At 41.2% G+C, this 21,178-nt stretch overlaps 1 protein-coding gene across 1 annotated transcript in view; it reads right to left on the bottom strand.

The window, feature by feature from the left end:
* Positions 1-17,909, bottom strand: part of NEDD4 (NEDD4 E3 ubiquitin protein ligase) — a 58,905-nt gene extending 40,996 nt beyond the window's left edge. The window contains exons 1-5 of the mRNA XM_065642214.1: positions 17,825-17,909; positions 6,734-6,807; positions 5,042-5,120; positions 2,510-2,548; positions 2,035-2,088 (exon numbers count right to left, since the gene is read on the bottom strand). Of these exons, the coding sequence (XP_065498286.1) occupies positions 2,035-2,088; positions 2,510-2,548; positions 5,042-5,120; positions 6,734-6,807; positions 17,825-17,869 (291 nt within the window). The 5' untranslated portion in view covers positions 17,870-17,909. The remainder of the gene's footprint in view (positions 1-2,034; positions 2,089-2,509; positions 2,549-5,041; positions 5,121-6,733; positions 6,808-17,824) is intronic.
* Positions 17,910-21,178: the final 3,269 nt, after the last annotated feature.

Raw genomic sequence — 21,178 nt, 5'->3', positions numbered from 1 at the left:
GTTTTGAGCTTGATTTTCAAGAAAGTAACATTTCTTAAACAAAACCAAGAGATTTCAGGCTTCAGTTTAACCCCAAAAGTTACAGGGAATAAAAGCAGTCAGGGCAAATTTTTGTAAAGAGGAAATTATGTGTTGGGAGGATGGTCTCACAAATGCAAGAGAATTTCAGTTTTGTCAGCTTGCTCACATCTAGAGCTTTAACAGTCATCCAATAGATAGAAGGAAGGCTGATTAACACTGAAGCCCAGTAAAATAATGGCAGATAAAACACCTTTTGATCATAGCTGTGTGAGCTAGAAAAAAAGAGTGCAAGGCACCTATGATTTCTGACATGTGAAGATGAGTTAATAGAAGTGGGGGAGCTTGTCAATGCTAAACAACAGTCACAGCTAAGGCAATGATTTGACTTATTTAAAACAGCTCAAGACAACTGGGATAGAAACTTGGTGTTTCTGAGAGCAAGCTAAAGAGAAATAGGCTTCACCAAATGAGATGGAAAAGACAGAAAATACTGGGGTTATTTTTATACAGTGAGTAATGAGGTCTAAATATAATCATATATAGGAAACAAAGCACTGTTTCCAATTTGATGCTAATAAAATGTTTTATTTGTTCCTCTCCTATAGGGCAAACAGGTCAAACAACTTATCTACTCTAGATTAGAGAAAGAATGCTAAAGAATACTTCTGGTGGAAACCACAAAGCAAGCCAAGCACTGGCCTTCTCCCAAGACAGTCAGGAATCAGACTTCCTAATCACATCTCCTGGCTTCCAGGGGGTGGCAGTAACGTTCCAATGACTAAAGGACAAAGTACTTTGACTCCATGGAGAATACGTTGTGGCCCATAACACACACCGAGATAAACATCTGAGCATCTTAAAAACCATATTTAACTTGCCACGTAAGCTACAAATGCTGGTGATTCCCTTTAAAATTGTTTTTTAAAAACATAAGAGACACCATATTTGAAATACTTGGGTCAGGTAACACTACCAATCCAGAAGTAAGTGGTTTGGGGATTGTGTGACGCCTATAACCAAGAAACAAGCCTCTTTCTCAAATCTACTTATTCTAGATAGTTTGCACTTATATTTACATACATTTTTACTCTTCCCAACTTTAGCAGAGCAGCACCTCCCTAAAAGATACAATGTATTACTGAATATAGGCAGAAAGCATTAGGGGGAAAAAAAAAAAAAAAAGAGTAGTTTTTCATAGCTAACACACTATTCAAGCACAAATTTATCTTTTATAACTGCTATCAGAATGAAACTGTGTTTGGAGCACAAACTAAAGAGCATTCGATCCCTCCTATTAGTTTCAAACTATTGCAGAAGGAAAAGGTGGTAAGGGATGTCTGTGAAGCGGCCCTAGGATGCTAGCGTTGTGACTGTACTGCTACCAGCCTTACTCATTTACAATAAAACATACAGATAGAAAGACAGGTAATTAGACATCTTCACACGTAAAATGAGAGCATGGTCAGAGGAGGAGTTTTGATTTCACTGAGAAAAATAAATGCACAATCTATCCTTACCTTACTTATGACCTGCCGTTCAGAGAGCGACACCTACCTACAAGATCCCAATCCACTGTCCACTTGTTCACATTTTCAAAGAAAAGGCACACACGCTTTCTTTGATGCTACTGCTCACACACTGAAGAAGCTACTCACACTGTGTATGGAGGTACCTACATTTTCAACACTACTTTGTGGGGAAAAAAAAAAAATCAACATTCGATGCGGAGCTTTCAATATCACCAAAGAATCTGGCCATATCATTTAAAAAGCACTATAAAAGAACTACACTTTTATGAGTTAAAGAACATTAGAAGAATAATAATATAACTGCTTCAGAGAATCACAAAGTGTGTTAATGTCAGATAAGTAAATGAATCAGGTCTGCCTTTAGCTTTAGGTTTCATAAATGTTAAGGTTGTTTGGTGTGGTTTTTTGATCCACGTTGAATCAGAATGAACTTACTTTCATTCAAGTCCTTAATACAGTGCAATATTAACATAAAAGGACCTACCAAACGGTTTTCATCAAACACTTCAAAAAGGAGTCTGTGTTTCTGAGGATCAACCTAGGAAAAAGAAATATGTTCACAGTTAAAATACATGTTGAATTCCAGCACTTGTCTTCAGCAGAATCTAAATTAAAGATCTAAATTAAACAGCAAATCTACATCTTGCTGTCATTTCACTATGTAACACATTTCTATCAGAACCAATGTGCCAAGACTGGTGCTATCCCAAACTGGTTTTAAATCCATGTTCATGATTTTAAGCATTCATGGAACAAAGAAGATAGCATTAAGACTGAAAATTTAACCCTGGCACAAATAAAAACATTAAAAAATGTACTTCTGAGGAAAGCAGTGTGTGAGCGTTTTTGAACATTAGAGATGTACTTCTGATTTTAAGCTGAAATAGTGAGAAAAGATTTTTTCCTAATGTGTTAATATAATATCCAACATAGGTAATAAGGCTGTTAAAAACACTTACTCTAAATAAGAGTTCTTCGTTCCACTTTGGGTTTAAGGACTGGGGACGGGGAAGGAAAAAAAAGAAGATAGCATTGGTTATAGTGACAATTCTATACTGGTGTCTTTTTTGATGTTTTACATCTGTTTTATCCCATGTAACAATCCACTTAAGAAAAAAGTACAAAAGCTTTAACCTTGCCAATGCAGGAAAAAGTCACAGGAGTTTTATACTGTTAATAGAGTGCAGAATGGAGACAATTTCTGCAAGTATTCTCAGGTTTTGTCTAATGCCATGGATGCAGAGAAGGGCCCATTATACAGTCCAAATCAGTTTATTTATGGTATGTCTTCATTAATAATCACTGCCTTCTCCTCAGTCCACTATCTACATTATTTACATACAAACATGTGCTAATCCTGAAGTTACAAACTCTTGGCAAATGCCACATGTCTCAACCTAATTGAGACAGACCAGGCACAGGTGGGCCAAACACAATACAACCTGCTCAACTAAACACATCTTTCAATGGTAGCTATTTTTTAAAATACTACAGATACTTTGAGCAAGAAGGAGGACCCGGGCAACTATAGATCGGTCAGCCTCACCTCCATGCCTGGGAAAGTGATGGAACACCTTACCCTTGGTGCCATCTTAAGACGTATCAAGGATAAAAGGGTCATCAGGGGCAGTCAACATGGCTTCACCAAGGGGAAGTCATGCTTGACCAACCTCATAGCCTTTTATGAAGACATAACGAGGTGGATTGATGATGGCAGAGCGGTGGATGTGGTCTACCTTGACTTCAGTAAAGCATTTGACACCATCTCCCACAGCATCCTCACGGCAAAACTGAGGAAGTGTGGACTGGACGATCGGGTAGTGAGGTGGACCGCAAACTGGCTGAAGGAGAGAAGCCAGAGAGTTGTGGTCAATGGGGCCAAGTCTGGTTGGAGGTCTGTATCTAGTGGAGTGCCTCAAGGGTCAGTACTGGGACCAGTATCATTCAATATATTCATCAACGACTTGGATGAGGGAATTGAGTGTACTATCAGCAAGTTTGCTGATGACACCAAGCTGGGAGGAGTGGCTGACACGCCAGAAGGCTGTGCTGCCATCCAGCGAGATCTGGACAGGCTAGAGAGTTGGGCAGGGAAAAATTTAATGAAATATAATAAGGGAAAATGTAGAGCCTTACATCTAGGCAGGAACAACCCCAGGTTCCAGTATAGGTTGGGGAATGACCTATTAGAGAGCAGTGTAGGGGAAAGGGACCTGGGGGTCCTGGGGGACAGCAGGATGGCCATGAGCCAGCACTGTGCCCTTGTGGCCAAGAAGGCCAATGGCATCCTGGGGTGGATTAGAAGGGGGGTGGTTAGCAGGTCGAGAGAGGTTCTCCTTCGCCTCTACTCTGCCCTGGTGAGACCGCATCTGGAATATTGTGTCCAGTTCTGGGCCCCTCAGTTCCAGAAGGACAGGGAACTGCTGGAGAGAGTCCAGCGCAGGGCCACAAAGATGATGAAGGGAGTGGAGCATCTCCCTTATGAGGAAAGGCTGAGGGAGCTGGGGCTCTTTAGCTTGGAGAAGAGGAGACTGAGTGGTGACCTTATCAATGTTTATAAATATATAAAGGGTGGGTGTCACAAGGATGGAGCCAGGCTCTTCTCGGTGACAACCAACAGTAAGACAAGGGTTAATGGGTTCAAGCTGGAACACAAGAGGTTCCACTTAAATTTGAAAAGTAACTTCTTCTCAGTGAGGATGACGGAACACTGGAACAGGCTGCCCAGGGGGGTTGTGGCGTCTCCTCTGGAGATATTCAAAACCCGCCTGGACGCCTTCCTGTGTAACCTCATCTGGGTGTTCCTGCTCTGGCAGGGGGATTGGACTGGATGAGCTTTTGAGGTCCCTTCCAATCCCTAACATTCTGTGATTCTGTGAGCTCTCATCATAGCTAAACTAACAATTATCAACATGAAGGGAAAATGCATGAGTCATCTCAGAACATAAATCACAGTCACTATCTGAGAACAACAAGTTGTAAGAGTACTTTCCCTCTCACATATACATTGTTTCATTTTATTTGAACTAAGGTAAGTTACTAGTACTAAGACTGAGTTTTTCCTGCAGGTATTCTAGAGAAACAAGTAGTATCATGATTCAGGTGAACTGTGCAATTTGATATTGAAACACAAAAAACTGTGTTTGTGTTTCAAACATAAAAGTTGGACAGCAAGATAGATTCTTATATCACTAAAGATCTCAGAAAATCAGAACAATCCAGTATTTCCACGAATTATGTAGTCTGAATCAGTATTCACCTCATTATGTTTAGTGTTTCTCTGTCTTTCACTAAAAGTATTTAAGGGAAAATACCAAAATAATGCCATGAACAGACACACAGAGTAGGTCATGGAACATTCCTTTCCCCTTGTCCATTCACTCAAGTGATATATTAATTCCCCAATTTCCTGGAGTATTAACTTTTCCTCTAGAGTCTGTCAAAAAAAACCCAAACAAAACCATCACACCCACAAAGATAAGACAGCTAACCTTTTTAATAGTTTTTGTCTGAACACTGGTAAGGACTCCATTCACTGGATCATACACTGTCACTTTCACATATGGGTCACTGAGAGGGGGAAAGAAAAAGATCAGCATGCTGCTGTATATCCTTTTGTCAGCATTATTAGCAGTTGAGTTTTAAAAGGCTTAAATTAATAGAAGCTATGAGATTAAGAGTTACAATTACTTTATTAACATCATACACATTTGTTCTTACAATCACTTTCTAAATAGTTTTCTCTCTAAAACTAATCTAAATAAGTAGTGATTATGACCATACTAGCTATGCCATTTTATATTCTGTGTATCACTACAAGATGATTCTCCTCTTTCACCATTTTTATTTCATGAGAACAGATTTAATAAATCCTCTTGCATTTCAAAAAGGCACAGATTAAAAAAACATCAGTTGTGACTGAAAAAGCTTGAAGTATTAAATGCCTTGTTTTTAACTATTTATAATACCTGATTTTGCGGCACTTCCTTGAATATGCAATATTTTTACTAAATATTCTATCAGTTTCACAGAGTTTGAGTTTAACCTGATTTTTTCTGTTAATGATGGTGTCCTAATATGGCTGCTTAAAATGGCCTCCTGCCTCAGATATTTTTTTCTTTCCTGTGGTGCAATAAACAACAGATTACGTGAATATCTACTTTTCATGAACAGAGTCAAGGCATTCAATTGCTCAAACAGACTAGTAACAAAAGGTGACCAAGACTGTCTGCCACATGGCAAAAGAGCACATGGTTTTCACATATTCAAGTTATGATAAGAAAAGCTGCCCTATTTTTGTTTAAAGTAAAAAAAAATATTGCACGCGAAAAAAAATGGATGACAGACTGACTGGCTTGAGGGAAAATATGAATATCATAAGATAAATTTTTCTAGTGCTAAACCAATGTCACACAAGAATTTTGATAGTGCTAAAATAACAGCATTCCTGTACATACGCTAAAGCAGCTGACAGTAGAACTGGTACTAAACCCATCAGTACTTAACTAGACCCTCTGTACATGGGCCAAAAGAAAAAGTAGCTTTAGTATAAGCTGCATGCTGCCACTTGCCCATTCTACAAGATCCTACAAAGCATTTCAATTACCGACTAGAAAGCCTGATCTTTCCTGTGGTAAATTTTAAGCCACTTTGATTGTTTCTTCTCTTACACAGATGGTTAATTTTTAAATTTGTACATTCCCAGAGCCTGCAGCCACTGGCATTGGTTTACCACATCTACAGAATTGATGGATGCTGTTCCTCAGTATATAATTTAAGTTTAAATAGTCTTGTTGCTACAAGTGTTTAGTGTTGTGTTCATTCCAACTCTGAGGCACAGATGAGACAATTTTGATTATAACTGAACTCTTGTTATTTTAGCAACAGTCTTCCTGAAATATATACATGTATCTATCCTCCATGGCAGGACTATTTTACCATGCAGAGAATGAAACCTTCCCAGTGTTTTGCCAATGCAGAACATCTGTCCAAATGACTCTTGGGCAAGAAATCAGATATATTCAGGTTTATATAGTCTCTGATCATTTTATAAGGTTACCAGTTAAAACAGTTCTGATTTTTTTTTGAAAGAGGCACAGCAGGATTTGCTAAGATCTAAAGAGCTGTGGAAAGAAAATAAAGCAGCAGATGTCCCCTAATGCTTTAATGACATATATTCTTACCTGGCTCCTAAGACATCCTTCTTGGCCAGGCCAATTCCAGCTATAACCTTCACCCTGACAATTTGTGTGTTCTCCTAAAATACAAAACAAAATATTCAAGATACATTCAGATTCATTTTTCAGATCTATTTTTAATTTATAAAGCTATAAGCAATTATCGGCATAATTTTGAATTCACACTGAAAACTACAGACTAAGTAATGTGGTTACTTTGTCTGATAAAAACAACTCTAAGTTTCAGCAGTAAATTTATTGTACCTTTTTCTCTTTCAAAGTCTTATCCACATATAATGGTAGATGCAGGATCCAAAAATCTGGATAAGTCAATACGGTAGAGTTTGGGTTTTTCTTAATTTTATTTTGTTTCTTGGCATTCTAAAGGAGTGGGATTTTGTTTGGAGTTAGGGTGCTTAATCCCACAGGATGGGATTGTTAACTTAGCATACACCTGTTCTGCCAGCCTTCTTTCCCAGATCTTGACTTGTTCTGGCAGCAGCAGTCACCACCTTCCCCAGCAAGCCTTGCAATGCGCCTGTATCAGACTGGGTGTAGTGCGCACATACTGCGGAGCACACACATGAAGATCTCCTAGAGCACTGAACAAGCTGCTATTGCCACAATTCCTACAGCCCAGTGAGTTCTGCTGCTCCCAGAAAAGACAGCATCTGGGAGCATTTCCTGTGGTTCTCAGCAAGCCATTCTTCGCCATCTTTTCTACAGAGTACGCAAGCACCTTTGTGAGAACATGACCTGAACAGCATAGAGAGTTTTAGTGCACATGGGCATGATCTGTTAAGATGCAAGGAGTGTGCTGCCATTTACATCTCACTAGCCATGCAAGTGAGTTGCATTAAACACACAGACAAATGCGTATGGACTGAGCAAGTCTTTACGTAATGGTATCTCAGCATTCATCAGAGGGTGGGAAATAGACTCTGACCAGAAATTTACTTTCTGGGAGGAATTAAAAGGGTATCAAACTTATTAGAACAGATTAATAAAGCAGTAAAGAACTCCAGAAAGAGAAAATAATAAAGAATTCTTACATCTAGTTTTATTTTACAGCACAGAGAGACCACACTCAAAACATTGTGATTTCTGAAATGTGTCAGCAGGATATGAGAATTTTACAAACCTGAAAACTATTTCAGTTACACACTATTCAAATTACAGCTTCACAGGAGTGACATAAGTGATTGCATTCCTCCTGTTAATTAATATAGCTGTGCAGAGGCTTACACAGCTCATCTGATAAGCTACTAAATTCAAGAGGGGGGAAAAAAAATCCCAACAGCTGTGACCATGTCAGAGGAAGACAACAAAAGAGCACTGTTTGCCTGGAAAGCAAAAAGCTTTGCCGATGAAGGACTGTTTGTAGGCAATGGCTACTCAGAGACGCTTGTGAGCAAGGCTGATCCAACCTAGGTGGTTAGAGTTAAACAGATACCAAGAGTAATGGATGAAGCGGCGGATGTTGTCCCTGGGGCCTTCCTGAATTCCACCTATGATTGAAAGTGCTTTCAAAAGGCAACCCAGCAGCGCTCAGGAAGTCTGTGTTATCGTTGGTCTCCTATATAACCATAGGGCTGGACTCCCTCACCAATACCAGCTGGAGGTGTTTGTAAAGCTAACCGAGAGAACTGCAGGCTAATCCTGCGGCAGAGACTACTGGCTAACAAAGTAGAGCTGAAAACAAACCACTAAGTAAAAATATTTTTTTTTTTTTTTTAAGTAAGCAAGTTTCTCCCACTCTCTATAGTTAGAGGTGCTTACCAGGGGACTGACATGAACATCTACAATATCCACTACTCACAAAGCAGTCAACTGGCCAAGAGAACTCCAGCCAAATCACAAGTCTGCCTTCTACCTTCACCTCAAAGAAAATTGTCTTCTACTATGAAATCTAACAGTCCAGAAAAGAAAGACCCAGCACTCACCACGAGTAAGTGTGCTAAGTTTTCAAAATTCTCAGTCATGATCGGGCTTTAAGGCATATAACATTACCAATGTGTTTTATGACAGCAATAGAACTGACCAGATTTAAGAAAAAATAAGTATAAAACTATGTTAGCATCAAATTAAGAACAGGCATTTGTTAATTTTTTATATATCACAAATATCCTAAAATACCCACCCTTGTCTTACATTCCAAAACAGCATCCAATTTATCTTCTATCCATTATTTGACTTCAGTGACATTCGATATCAGTGAGTTTCAAAGATTATTCAAGCTGAAGAGGCCCGTGTGTGCATTTCCACCCTCACTGAGCACTTGGGCACTTCCCTCAGTGCATCACTATTCTCTCCCAACAAGACGAGGCTCCTCAGACACAGCCCATGGCACCCAATAGACAGAATTCAGTTCAAGAAACAGTCTCACCATCTCCTCAGAAAAAGACCAAGAACAGATGTTGGTGTAGGATACACTGCCCTAAAAGACAAATTCCTTTTCTTGCATCTGCATTTAGTTGCTTGGACTTGGTCTGATTAAGTCAGGCAAAACATCCTTTACAGAGCTGAAGCAGCAAGTTAGTTATCTTATTATGGACTTCCAGGTCTTATCATTATTCTATTTTTAATCATATTAGTATATTTTAAAGTACGTGTTGAAGATTCACTGGCCAAAATACCCAGGTCTGCTAATACATGCCATTTTGACAAGGTCTAACAATGACTGTTTACTAACAGTATGTAACAGGATGATGAAATACAGGGTTTCTGAGCTAATGTGTAGACAATCAGTAACTTAAGGCTTTAAAGGCAATGCCTGCCAGCCTATACTTGGAACTGATTGTTAACACAGAAAACCTTTTTATGTGTGCCTATTAAAAGAGGTGTCAAACAGTTTTAAAACGTGTTCTCTACACAGCACAGGAGTCAAGCTAATAAAGCGGGACTTCCAGAAGTGGATAGTGTTTCATCTCCACAAAGGTCACTATGAATCTACCCAGATTCAATGAATACGCATTAAGGTGAGAAGTTCTTAAGCTAGTCATTTTGGGCAAGAAAACAGCATTTGGAAAGAAATTTCAAGATTTTAAGGAGTTTAAAACTTGCTCAAAATTATCAGAATCGAATCATCTTGCCTGGGTTACAGCTGTTTATAGTCAACAACTATAAAGGACAGGTATTACCACTGTCCTTTCTCATCCTGATCCTTCCTAAATTCACACGGCAGGAAAATCATGCTACTGACAACTGGGAGAGTGAGTCCCACTGGAGTGGCGGAAGCGCAAGGCAGAACAGAAGAAACGGCATATGCAGAAAGAAAGGGTGAGAAAGAAGGCACAAATTAAGAAGTGGTGACACGGCGATGACTACGGTGCAAAACACTGAACAAACCAGAGAACGATGATGAAGTGTGATCCTGGTGCGCACCCCCAAAGGGCGGTCCCGTCCGTGCACGTGCGCACGGGTGTGTGAACGTACGCTGACACATGCATGCACGCGGGGCGTGCTACCAGCTCCACGGGCTGTAAATGATAAAATATTTCCTACATAAACTAAATGTCATGAGATTCACAACAAGATTACAAAGAGTTGTAACTTGTCACCTTAAAAGTTTCAGCTGCTGCCTATACCTGAGTCGGGAAGGGAAGTTCAAAATGTCCCCTTTTGTGCATTGAAATAGTACAAAGTTACACCAGCAAAAGGCATTTACCTTTGCCAGTCATTAATGTTTCCAACATCCAATAATACAACTATGAACCTATTAGACTACTAACTGTTCTCCTTCACTTGAAGGTAAGACAAAACACGTACCATGCTATTATCTAATTCAGTGGCTATAAAGGCTCTCTCTGATGTTAACGTAAACACATCAGGTCCGAACAATTTTACAGGAGTTTTCAGCAAGTTCAATCCATTTCTCAGGTTGAAAACTGATTCCTGACACATCCCAAACCTCCAGAGAATTGATTGGAGTGAGACTCACATAAGCTACCATATAGAGAAAGCAGTTTGACATGTGTAACACACATAAAATTCAGATAAAATAGTTGTATAACAATAGAAAAAATAAGGGATTTTAACTAGAAGAAGGGTTCCTCAGAGTACATATTTGATTAGTATTGAGAAATCAATTCTGTTTGCTTTCCTATTTTAATCTTTGTTTCAAGCGTTGGTTTTACTTTTTCAATATGCTTTTACAGAAAAGATTCACACAGGATGTAAGGAAACACCAAAAGCAGGCCAGTTAATCTAATGTAAAACATAAAATGGTAGTATCTGCTGGACTACTAGACAGCTTTTGTTGAGGAAGCCAATATAAAAAATGTCCGAGCAGCCTAACAGAGAGAGCACACACTGTAGTAAACAACTGCTCTAGGCAATAACATCCTGTTATTCTTTTGTTCCAGCTAGATAGGTCAAGAATCAACCACCACTAAAACAACCCAAGAAAAGAGCATGAAAGGATATTATAACAAAACGGTACAGCAGCATCACGCTTTAAGACTCTAGTAATATCAAGAATTACATATTAAGGTTTTCTTGAGTTTCATACCATGTCTGCTTATAGTCTACATGTAAAAAGAGAAGAGAAAACTCAGATTTGGGTATGTGCAGATAAGGCAAGCTGAAATATACCAATCGTCTGGAAGTTCAAAAACTGAAGCCAGTAAATAATGTGGCCCAGTGAAAGAGCATAAAAAGGAAGGATGTTCAACAGGCTAAACGTATTCTGTGTCCCAGACAGAGCAACCCCTCCCATCCCATGTACTGTGGTCCAGAAGGTCAGTAGAGGGGAAAGAAAAAACACATATTATCAACTATTACAGCATGTTCTGCAGTGCACATCTAAACAGACTGCTGACCTCCTGAAGGAACAGCTATAAACAGCAAGAAGAGTCGGGACACTTGCATGGGTAGAAGTGCAACTAAAGCCTGTTAAAGAATGAGTACTAGGATAAGAGCTACACATCATGAACGCATAGTTTCTTTTACAGCATGCTTCTCAAATCCGTGAAACATCTTACTCAAAGTACTCAGATTTACCCTACCAGTAGCTTGTATTTCAAGCACAAATCTTTTGATTAAAGACAGACAACATCACACAGAGGGCTTTGAAGCCTAGGAGTAGCTTTCAGCATTGTTTCCAAGCTACTTACTGCTAAAGTGACTACATATTTCAGTTGAATAGACAGCTTCTTCCCTCAGCCAGTTTCATTAGTTGACACTGCTGTATTTCTATAAATTAAAAAAAATCTGTAGCTTAACAAGTTTCCTAGTTTGTATTTCCCATCCAAGAGTACTTATTTCAAATTGCACCGGAAGTTAGTTTGTTTTGGAGGGTTTTTGGTTGGTGGGTTGGGTTTTTTGGGGTTTGTTTGTTCGTACCTTGAGATCATTAGTGACCACAAAAGTTGTGTTTGAGTGTTTCACAACAAAAACAAATTCCTTAATGGCATTTACTGGAATGATAAGCAGACTTTTCACCTCAAATAAACCTTTCAGGGTCTAAACAATTAAGGATTTGGCCCCTCCATTACCTACACTGAGGTTAGCATAGAATGTTTTCCCTTACACAGTCCAGAGGATATAGACATTCTTCACCTGTCTAACCTTAAAGACAAGATTTAAGAACAGACCTTCCTCATATATTCTAGAGAAAGAGGTACTAAGTATTTTAAATAAAATTCTTTATATCTTAAACAGTCTAACACATAATTATAAGATCAGGCTAGTTAAGAGCACTTATGTATGCTATATTCAGCTTGAGCAATTCCAGCAGGAGATAGAGACAAAGTTGACAGCATGCGGAACAGGCCCAATTAAGTTACTGCTGAAACCTACCATCGCATTTGAAAGCAAGCATTTCCCACAGAATGGTGAGCATTAGCTGAAGGAAAGTAGCTCCTGCAATATTCAGACCTGAGGCAGACATATGTTAGGTGGTCTCTAAATGATAGTAAGTTTTGTTAGCATCAGCAGTTCATTTCACCAGGAGGTGGAAACTGGGAAGGAGACTTTGCCATCTTGACTCTTCCTTCACAACCCAGAGAGCATTCTCCTCCCCCTCTGTGGCAACCAGAGCCAAACCATTTTTCTTTGAAGAAAGTCTCTCAAAGCAAGTTTTAGGTTCAGGAAGATGCCCATTACAGAACTTACATTAATCAAGCTTGTAAACATAGCAAAAGTCATCAGCTTCCACCTGCCGGTTACAGTCCAGTCTTACCAACTCACTAAAAGAACTTAACTGTTAATTGTACCACAGAAGAATTTTGCGTTCATAAATAAGGAAGTCTCATCCTTCAAGAAATGCTGGATGTTGCTACAGATTTTATTTAACACCTTTGTTCAATTACAAATCAAGGAAAATATTCAAGAAGACAAGGGTCCACTAATGGAGTTACCTACTTGTCAACAAAATTTTACTTTAGGAAAAAAAACCACGACTAACCAAACAACCACCACCAAGCCACTTTTCAACATGTGCAACCCAAAATCCACAACAGTCAGAGTCAGCATTTGTTAGTTCACCATGAAAAAAAGGCTTTAAAAACAAAACAAACCCAGGTACACAAGCCAGCTCCTGGAAACTATCAGATCTACATATATTACTGTTCGGAAAACCCCAAACAAACCAAGAAACCCAAACAAACAAAAACTCCAAGCCAGCAAGCATCATCATTTCTACAAGTGTCTAAACTATTCCAGATCACACCTTGCAATGAGAAAGTCCTTCACAGCCTAGAATAAATTCAGAGCATTTCCGAAGCACAGAGGCATCCACATCTGTATTTTCTGTTTGAGAGCCCCACGCAAGAACAGGGCCAGATGGAGCAGACATCTAGTACAGAGGTGCTGGGGGAGCCACAGGGTTTGAACAGGAACAGAAGCACTGGGCTGCCTCAACACACAAACAATCCAAACAAAACTCCTGTTTCCATCAGAAGCAATCCAGAGGAAGTCTAGTCCATGCCAGTTGCTGAAGTAAAGACTTCTGGTCACCAGCATCATCTCCAAAATACGGTAATATGAGAAGCGCTGTGGAGCGAGAAGTGTGCAGAAGTAGTGAAGACAAAGTATGTATTCAAGACATTCGGTTCACCAGCAGCAAGCTAAATAACCGTAAGCAACCTACTCCAGTAGTATATCCTACAGGAATATAACAATATAGCTAAAGCTTTCCAAAATGAAATACCATATGTTCAAGAGAAATCTTGTGTGACCTGCAGAAAACAAGAACACTTGTTTTACATAGGACAGCTCTCTACTGACTGAGAAACCTGAAACGGCAAATGTGTGCAAGTGGGAAGTGTGGTTTTCCTGTGAGACGTTCCCATTACTAGTTTAACCTCTGAAACAGATCAAACGCAACAGACACAACAGATCAAAAAAGCTAGCTAACTTATCCTGTTGTGTAGGCAATGTAAAAAGAGCTAAGCGAAATAAGAAAATCCTTATTTCAGGCTGTGGGTGTAAGAATCCTGACACATAGAATTTTTTAAATTAAATTTGCTATGAATTACATGCATATAGACAAGCGGCATCATTTTATTAAATGCCACTCCAAAGCCCTACAGTGCAAACAGGTATTTTAATAGAAAACAGAAACAAACATGTCGTCATTCTGCACAGTTCTTTAGTAATTACATTCTTAACCCAGAAAACCACTGAAAAATGTAATTCCTTCTGTGACCAAAGAAATAACAGAGCATAAGCTGAGATACCAACGATTCCTCCTTTGAAAGATATCAACAATTCTGTCTTTGAAAGATCATTCCACAATTACCGTTAGAAAATGTTGTATTTACTATTGCAGTCAACTGACACAAAACCACAGTAACTGGAAGTGAACAGCGCAGTGTCAGAAAATGCTCAAAGCATTTAACCTACAGAAATCCAAGTCTTAGTAGCCTGAAAGTTTTGTACTAGAAAGTCCCTCAGCCAAAAGCCCTGTAGCCGAGGACACTCCACCTCAAGTGGCAGATTTAAGAGCACCAGCAAAGTTACCAGTGCTGTGACAAAGAACAGCTGCAGTAGTTGTGTCAGTGGGCTCCTGCAGATCGGAACCAACACTTGGAATTGTATTCAAAGGCCAACATATCCCAAGTATGCAACAACAGGCACTGTTACCCACTTCACAGGTCAAAACAAAGACTGCAGCAGTTAATGCTCCCAATTGATTTTTCCAAGCTGCCTGAGGCCAAGAGCACTGTGAAAGTCTGGCCTAGAGGTGGGAAGTATACCTCAAGGCACTTCTTTCCTCTTTAAAAAAAGTTAATGAGAGGATAAAAGTAATCTTACAAAACATTAGAGCTCTTCATTTTTCTACATTGAGATCAGCTGTAGTAAGGTGTATAATCTGTCCATTTGTCTTTTTTCTATATACTATCCTGCAACATAAAATAATTCACCAAAAAAAATTTCAGAAACGTCATCAGCATTCAACTTCAATCTAATACTGTTCCATTTATTAAAGCTTCCATTTTAGCTTGTTATTGTATATTCATCCCACTAGAACTTTTGATGATAGGATCATAAATTATTTTTAAGAGACAGACAAGTTACTAAGTAAACAAAACTGTTATTGCTCGCAAACAACTATTTTGTACTTTCTCCTGTCTTCATTTTTCAGCATGCGACCCCAAAACTTGTTTTTTCACATGCTGCTAAGACCCTGCTCTGAATACAGAATTACTCATTTTCCCCATTGACTTTTCTAGTACTTATTATTTCAATACCCAAGTAAGTCATAAGAAGTCCTATGGGTGATAGAAGGGTATTATATCCATTTTACGGAGGAAACACTAAACCGCAGAAATCAAGGACAACTGCATCTGCTAGATTCCGGCACTGAAATTCACATACCTAAATGCAGCATATACAATAATCCACTGTATATATAATCACCTCAGCTACAGCTTCCTTTTCATCTCAGCTTCTTCATCATTTTGGTGTGTCAGCAACATCGTATTAACAATCCTTTGTTAAGTTTAAGTGACTGGAAATCTGGAATAAATGTGTAACTGGGGGGAGAGGAGGCAGGCAGAAGGGGAAGGGAAGGAAAAATCCACATTCTAACACTGCATTAACTGCCTCAACAATTAGACCAACTTTTCCTCACCTTCCTTCATTATTTTATTTACATTTATTATATTTACCGCATAATCATACACAGTAGCTGCAACAAGTAAAAAGGTTTTGCACATAACACCACTTTCTTTTACCAGGCAACTTTGATTCATACTCCAAGCAAATCCATCTTGCAGAATGGATCACAGAGCAGCCCTGGAGAAGCAGCACTGGGCAGATATAAACTATGAGAAGCCTGCAAAACAACGGCAGGGGGAGGCTTTCACAGAACACTCCTTGATGCTACTTATTACATGATTTGGTTTATGACTTTTTGGTTTTTTGCAATTCTGTGTATTCAATCATCCAGATTTAAACTCTGGGAATATAAAAAAAAGACAATCCAGGGAGGCAGAACTTCAGTTTCCATTCCAGTACCCTGGGCACAGGCAGCTGGCAGCAGCATTCCTACAACCCTGAGATCACTATGAAGAAAACTGAGCAAGTTCTTTACATGTGAATCAATAAGCACCAACTGAATATCAGTCTCTGATCATAAACAATCTGCATTTTTCACATTTGTAACTTGGAAAAGTTTGGCTAAGCTTTTGAATTATGGAAAGATTTGGATCCGATAGATTTGTAACATAGTCAAACTCTCTTCCCCTTCCCCCAGCTGTTCAAAAGGAATATGTTCATGTTGAAAAGGAGGGAGGGAAGATCAGAATGGGTCAATTTTTACCAGATTTCAAAATATCTTCCCCATAGCAAGGGAGGCTAAGAAACAAGTAAACTGACCAAAGTTTAATAAAGTTAAAATAGATAGCCTGAAGCATGGAATGTGTTAGTCCAATTAGCCTCAAAAATTTTCTAGCAACTGAAAATAGGATCTTGCAATGGGAAGTGCTGTTGAACTCTTACAGCATGCTGTGCTGATTTTCTGTTAGAACTTCTACACAATTCAAATATGAAGATGAAGAAAAAAAATCCTTTGAGAGCTTTATAGTAACTTCTCCAGAAGTAAAGCAGAACATGAGAAAGAGAGCCATGCTAACAGACTAGGACTAATGCTTCAGGAGTTTTCATGAAGTGAATCCCTGCTAAGGATGCAACAAGCGTGCACTGACACAGATCATCACTGCCTGGACACAAAAAGAGCTGATCAAAGGCAGTCGTGGTAAAATATCCTGTTGGCTCAAAGATAACATTACCGACACTTCACACAGGTCACCACACAGCTTTTATTCTTCCTGTACCTGCAATTAAAGATAAAGTGACCTTCTTTCTTCTTGATGAAGTTAGCTATTCCGTTAATACTCTGCCCTACGCACACGACACGGTTGTGATGCACAAGCCCACCCCACCCAACACGTAAACACGGTACCGGGTAGGGCGGTACCGGCCCCCTTCCAAAGCCCCACGTGCTGCGGAGCCACCACCCCGCGACAGCAGCCACTGCGGACGTCACTTTCAGTTACCCACAAGTTTACCGCAAAACCCCCCGAAACGCACACGAGATTCCCCACTCTCGCTGAAGAGAACGCAGGACAGCACCATCGCCCAGGCCCCGAACCACCTCCTGCACAACCGTACTGCACGCACCGCCCCAGCGGTTCAAACACTGCGACCGAGCCTGGAACAAAGACTTTATTCTCCCGTGCGGGGCGGGCGGGGGGAGCGGAGACCCCGCTCGGCCCGGCCGGCGCCGTCGCGGGTCAGTTGCCCAGCGCGGGGGCGGCGGGCGCAGCTCCCGGGGCAGCCCGGTGCAGGAGACGCGGCCACCGCCGGCCGACCGCGCTCCCGCCGCCGCGGGGGCTGGAGGGGCGGCCCGGCGGCCAGTGCGGAAAGGAACGGGCTCTGGCTGCGGCGCCGGCCCCGGGAGGGCCCGCGGAGCCCCCACCCACCCAGCTCACCCCACCCCACCTCAGCCCCGCTCGCCCACCCCGCCAGACCGCGGTGGGCCCGCAGGAAGCCCCCGCCCTGAAGGGAGACCCGCCCGGCCCGGCCCCGCGAGGAAGCCACCGCCCGCCCTCGGCGGAGGAAGGAAGCGGGGCGGGCAGCCCTAGGCCTCACCTCCTCGCCCGGCAGCCCGAACACCTCCACAGGAGAGGCCGCCATGGCCGAACGGCGCGCGCGCCCCGCGGCCCCGCCGCCGTGTTTATCCGCCGCCGCCGCCCCGCCGCGCGGCCCGCCGCGGCCACGCCCACCGCCACGCCCACCGCCACGCCCACAGCCCGCCGCGCGCGCCAGCGGCGGCCGCCCAGGAGCGCGGGCGAGCGCGGGCGCGCGCCCCCCGCCTCTCTCCGGGCCCCCGCCTCGCCTGATTGGTGCAGCAGACCGCGCCACCGCCCACCCGGGAGGTGGCGGCGCCTCCCGATTGGCTCTCGCTTCCCGCCACGCCCGGAGACACGCGCCGTGCGGGCAGCTCCCCCGGCCGCCCCGGCCCACGGCGCGACCGGCCGCCCCGCGGGGCAGCGGGGACGACACCACCTGCCTGCCCTGCTCCAGAGACACCCCTTAGCTGGGTCATGGGGTGAATAAAATCGTTTATCTAAAAATTTTCCCCGTGGTTTACATCGTGAGGGTCTTTTCTGCACCTCTGAGGGCCACCGAAAGCTGTGGGAGCCCTCACCTAGACCCCTTGCATCCAGGGAACCTTCTGAAATGGCAAAAATTTGAGGAAAACAGAGGAAAAAATAATAATTGTCAATGTGCAGAAAGGACCTTGCCCACCAGGACGAGGTAACTCTGCCTTCCAGAGCGCTGGGAGGAGAAGGAACATCCCTGCTGTGTGGGGGGCTGACCTGGCACAATACCCAAGCAGGGAGAATGCCAGAGGAGAGAAAAATATAAACTGTAAAAGCCTTGTCTGAAAGCAAAGCACCCATATGGTGAAGACTTGCAGTTTTCTCAAAAGAAAAATCTGTCCCCCCTCAATTCGATCTTACCAGCGGAACAGCAACACGTTGGTAAGGGAGCAGGACAACATTTCGGCTGAGCGCTTGAGGTCATTCCCAAATCGCTGCTCAGTGCTGCTTCCCAGCTTCCCAAAACAAACACAGACCCAGGCTCTGCTCTTTGGACTGCACCCCAAGCAGATCACGGAACACCCAGGTGAGCGACACCTCGCCGGCAGGGCTCGGGAGAGACGGTGCCCCTGTCACACACGGGCACGCTCTTCCCAGGGGGCTCCAAGGAGAAACAATCTCAACAGCAGCTTCAGCTTGTGCACCTTCCAAAATCAATGTATTACCTATGAAAAATCAGGTGACTGTCTGAGAAACAGACAAAGTGGCATCCAGGCAAGTGTCTGCATAGTCATGATTGTCTAAAAATATGAACAGGTAGATTAACATGGGGCAACAATGTCTTTTATTTGACCAACTGATAAAGTTTGGAAAAAAGACACAGATAAGCTTTTGGGTAATTCAGAAGAAACAACTCCCTTGTTTCTGGATGGAGCCTCTGGACACCCAACGTTTCTCTGCAGTTCCCTTCGCTCAGCCTTGCCTACAGCACTGTCCCAGCACCAGTTTAGAGGCTCGTCCAGATTTAAGTGGGAAGGTTCCTGGGTGAGTGCCAAGCAAGGATAAACCTGTGTTAAGTTACAGCAGGAATGATTCCCAGGTCCAGTTACTTTGTGAAGCACTGTTTGTTTGTTTTCAAAATTGCATTGGTTAGTCTAATAAAAGATACTGATTTATTTCCCCCTATAATTTCTTACTACAACATTACTGTCACTTTCCTGAACTCTGCTCATCTGTTTTTCCACAGTCTCAGCCTCAGCTTTTCTGCACACTCGGTTGCTGTAAGAAGGAGGACTCTGAAGCATCCTGAAGTCCTGTTTAACAAAGGTTTCATTTGTGAATATTTTATTAGCACATTACTTATTGGACTTTTTTGTAAGACATCAAAACCCAAACATTAAATTCTAAGTAACGTGTCATTTCAATAACCTTGAAATTTGAAATATGCCCTTTTGAAATTTACAACAGAGCATTAGCATACCAAATTTGTTACATTGCCTTTTTTTTTAAGTAGCACAGTATAACACAGTCCCAAATAAGACCTCACTGATTCATTTTCTGTGTGGAAAGACCACTGGTTGTCCAGAACAGAAGTTACAACACAGTCAAATCCCAAATCCATACGTAGATGACCTGCTATCAACAAGGCTTGTGTTTCTGGGTTTGTTACTCAGAGGCATCCATATGCTAAAGTAAGGTCTATGTGCATTTTCAGTGGGATCAATTGTTATCTTCAATATTCTAGCAAGACATCTAGAAGTTAATTCAAAATAGAAGAATTTAAAATTAAAATATTATTTTACTTAAAACCAGGAGAAAATGAACCTCAATCTGTCTGTTAACAAACAATCAGTTCTCATTTAAGATACCTCCAGCATTTAATACTTTATGGTCTTATGCAATTACAGACTGATAGTTAAAGAGGGCTCTTCTGAGAGTTCTTCCTCTTTCTGCAAATAATTGATTTTCAGTTGCAGAGAATAACCTCCATTTAGATCATCTGAGCACAATAGAACACTTTAATTGTATATCAAGACCATTAAAAATATTTTATCTCATTACTCCATCCCAATAGTGAGTTCTGATCTGGTAACAAAGAAGTTTGACATCTCTTGCTATCTAAATTAACCTTCAGTCCCATGAAAGACCGAAAAATTACAAACTTCTAAAATATTTTCCTTCTCTTAGATTATGGCGTTGAGCCTGATAGACCCAATGTTTGCGTCTTTATCATAAATACTTTTATAAGCTGAAGAGAACCCATACACTATAATACTGAACTGCTTTGAAAAAACAAAGCAGTGTTTGTTCTTAAAGGAGGGAATAAAGTGAGGGAAAAAGATCTGTTTCAGAATCCTAAAGGATTATTGTAATAAAATAATCTTTATCTTAAGAATATATATCAACTATACTCGTGGTTAAGTTACAAAAGCTAGGATATCAAGTGATATCAAAGCATGCTTTATCTTGTTAAATATAGGATACACTTTTGCTACAGAGGATTTTAAATCAAATTAGATAAGTCGTCTTCACTGCTCTTTGTTTAAACCTGAGGAGTCAGAAGTAATTTTAACCGCAATTAAACAAAAAGTCCGGATGCAAATGACACAAATGGATTTTTGTTCTATTGTCTTCTGTTCTCCTGAATAATACAATACAAAACGTTATGATGAACCACTCACAATGTCACAGTGGCAGGTAAATGGAAAACTACATACAAGAGAGAACGAATAGAAAAAATTTATATTGCTAGTGAGTCATTGCTCTGACTAAGAGAAGTAAACACCTATTGATAGCATAATCTCAATTTCTCTACTATCATGGCAATGACTCACTAATGAGACTAATGCCAGAGATATAGTTAAGGCCCAACTCACAACATTCTTCTTGGCTCTACAGT

This window comes from Caloenas nicobarica, chromosome 10 (genome assembly GCF_036013445.1).
Source record: "Caloenas nicobarica isolate bCalNic1 chromosome 10, bCalNic1.hap1, whole genome shotgun sequence".
NCBI classification, from domain to species: domain Eukaryota; kingdom Metazoa; phylum Chordata; class Aves; order Columbiformes; family Columbidae; genus Caloenas; species Caloenas nicobarica.
The sequence above is the reverse complement of the archived record's forward strand: the minus strand, read 5'-3'. Positions and strand labels throughout refer to the sequence as shown.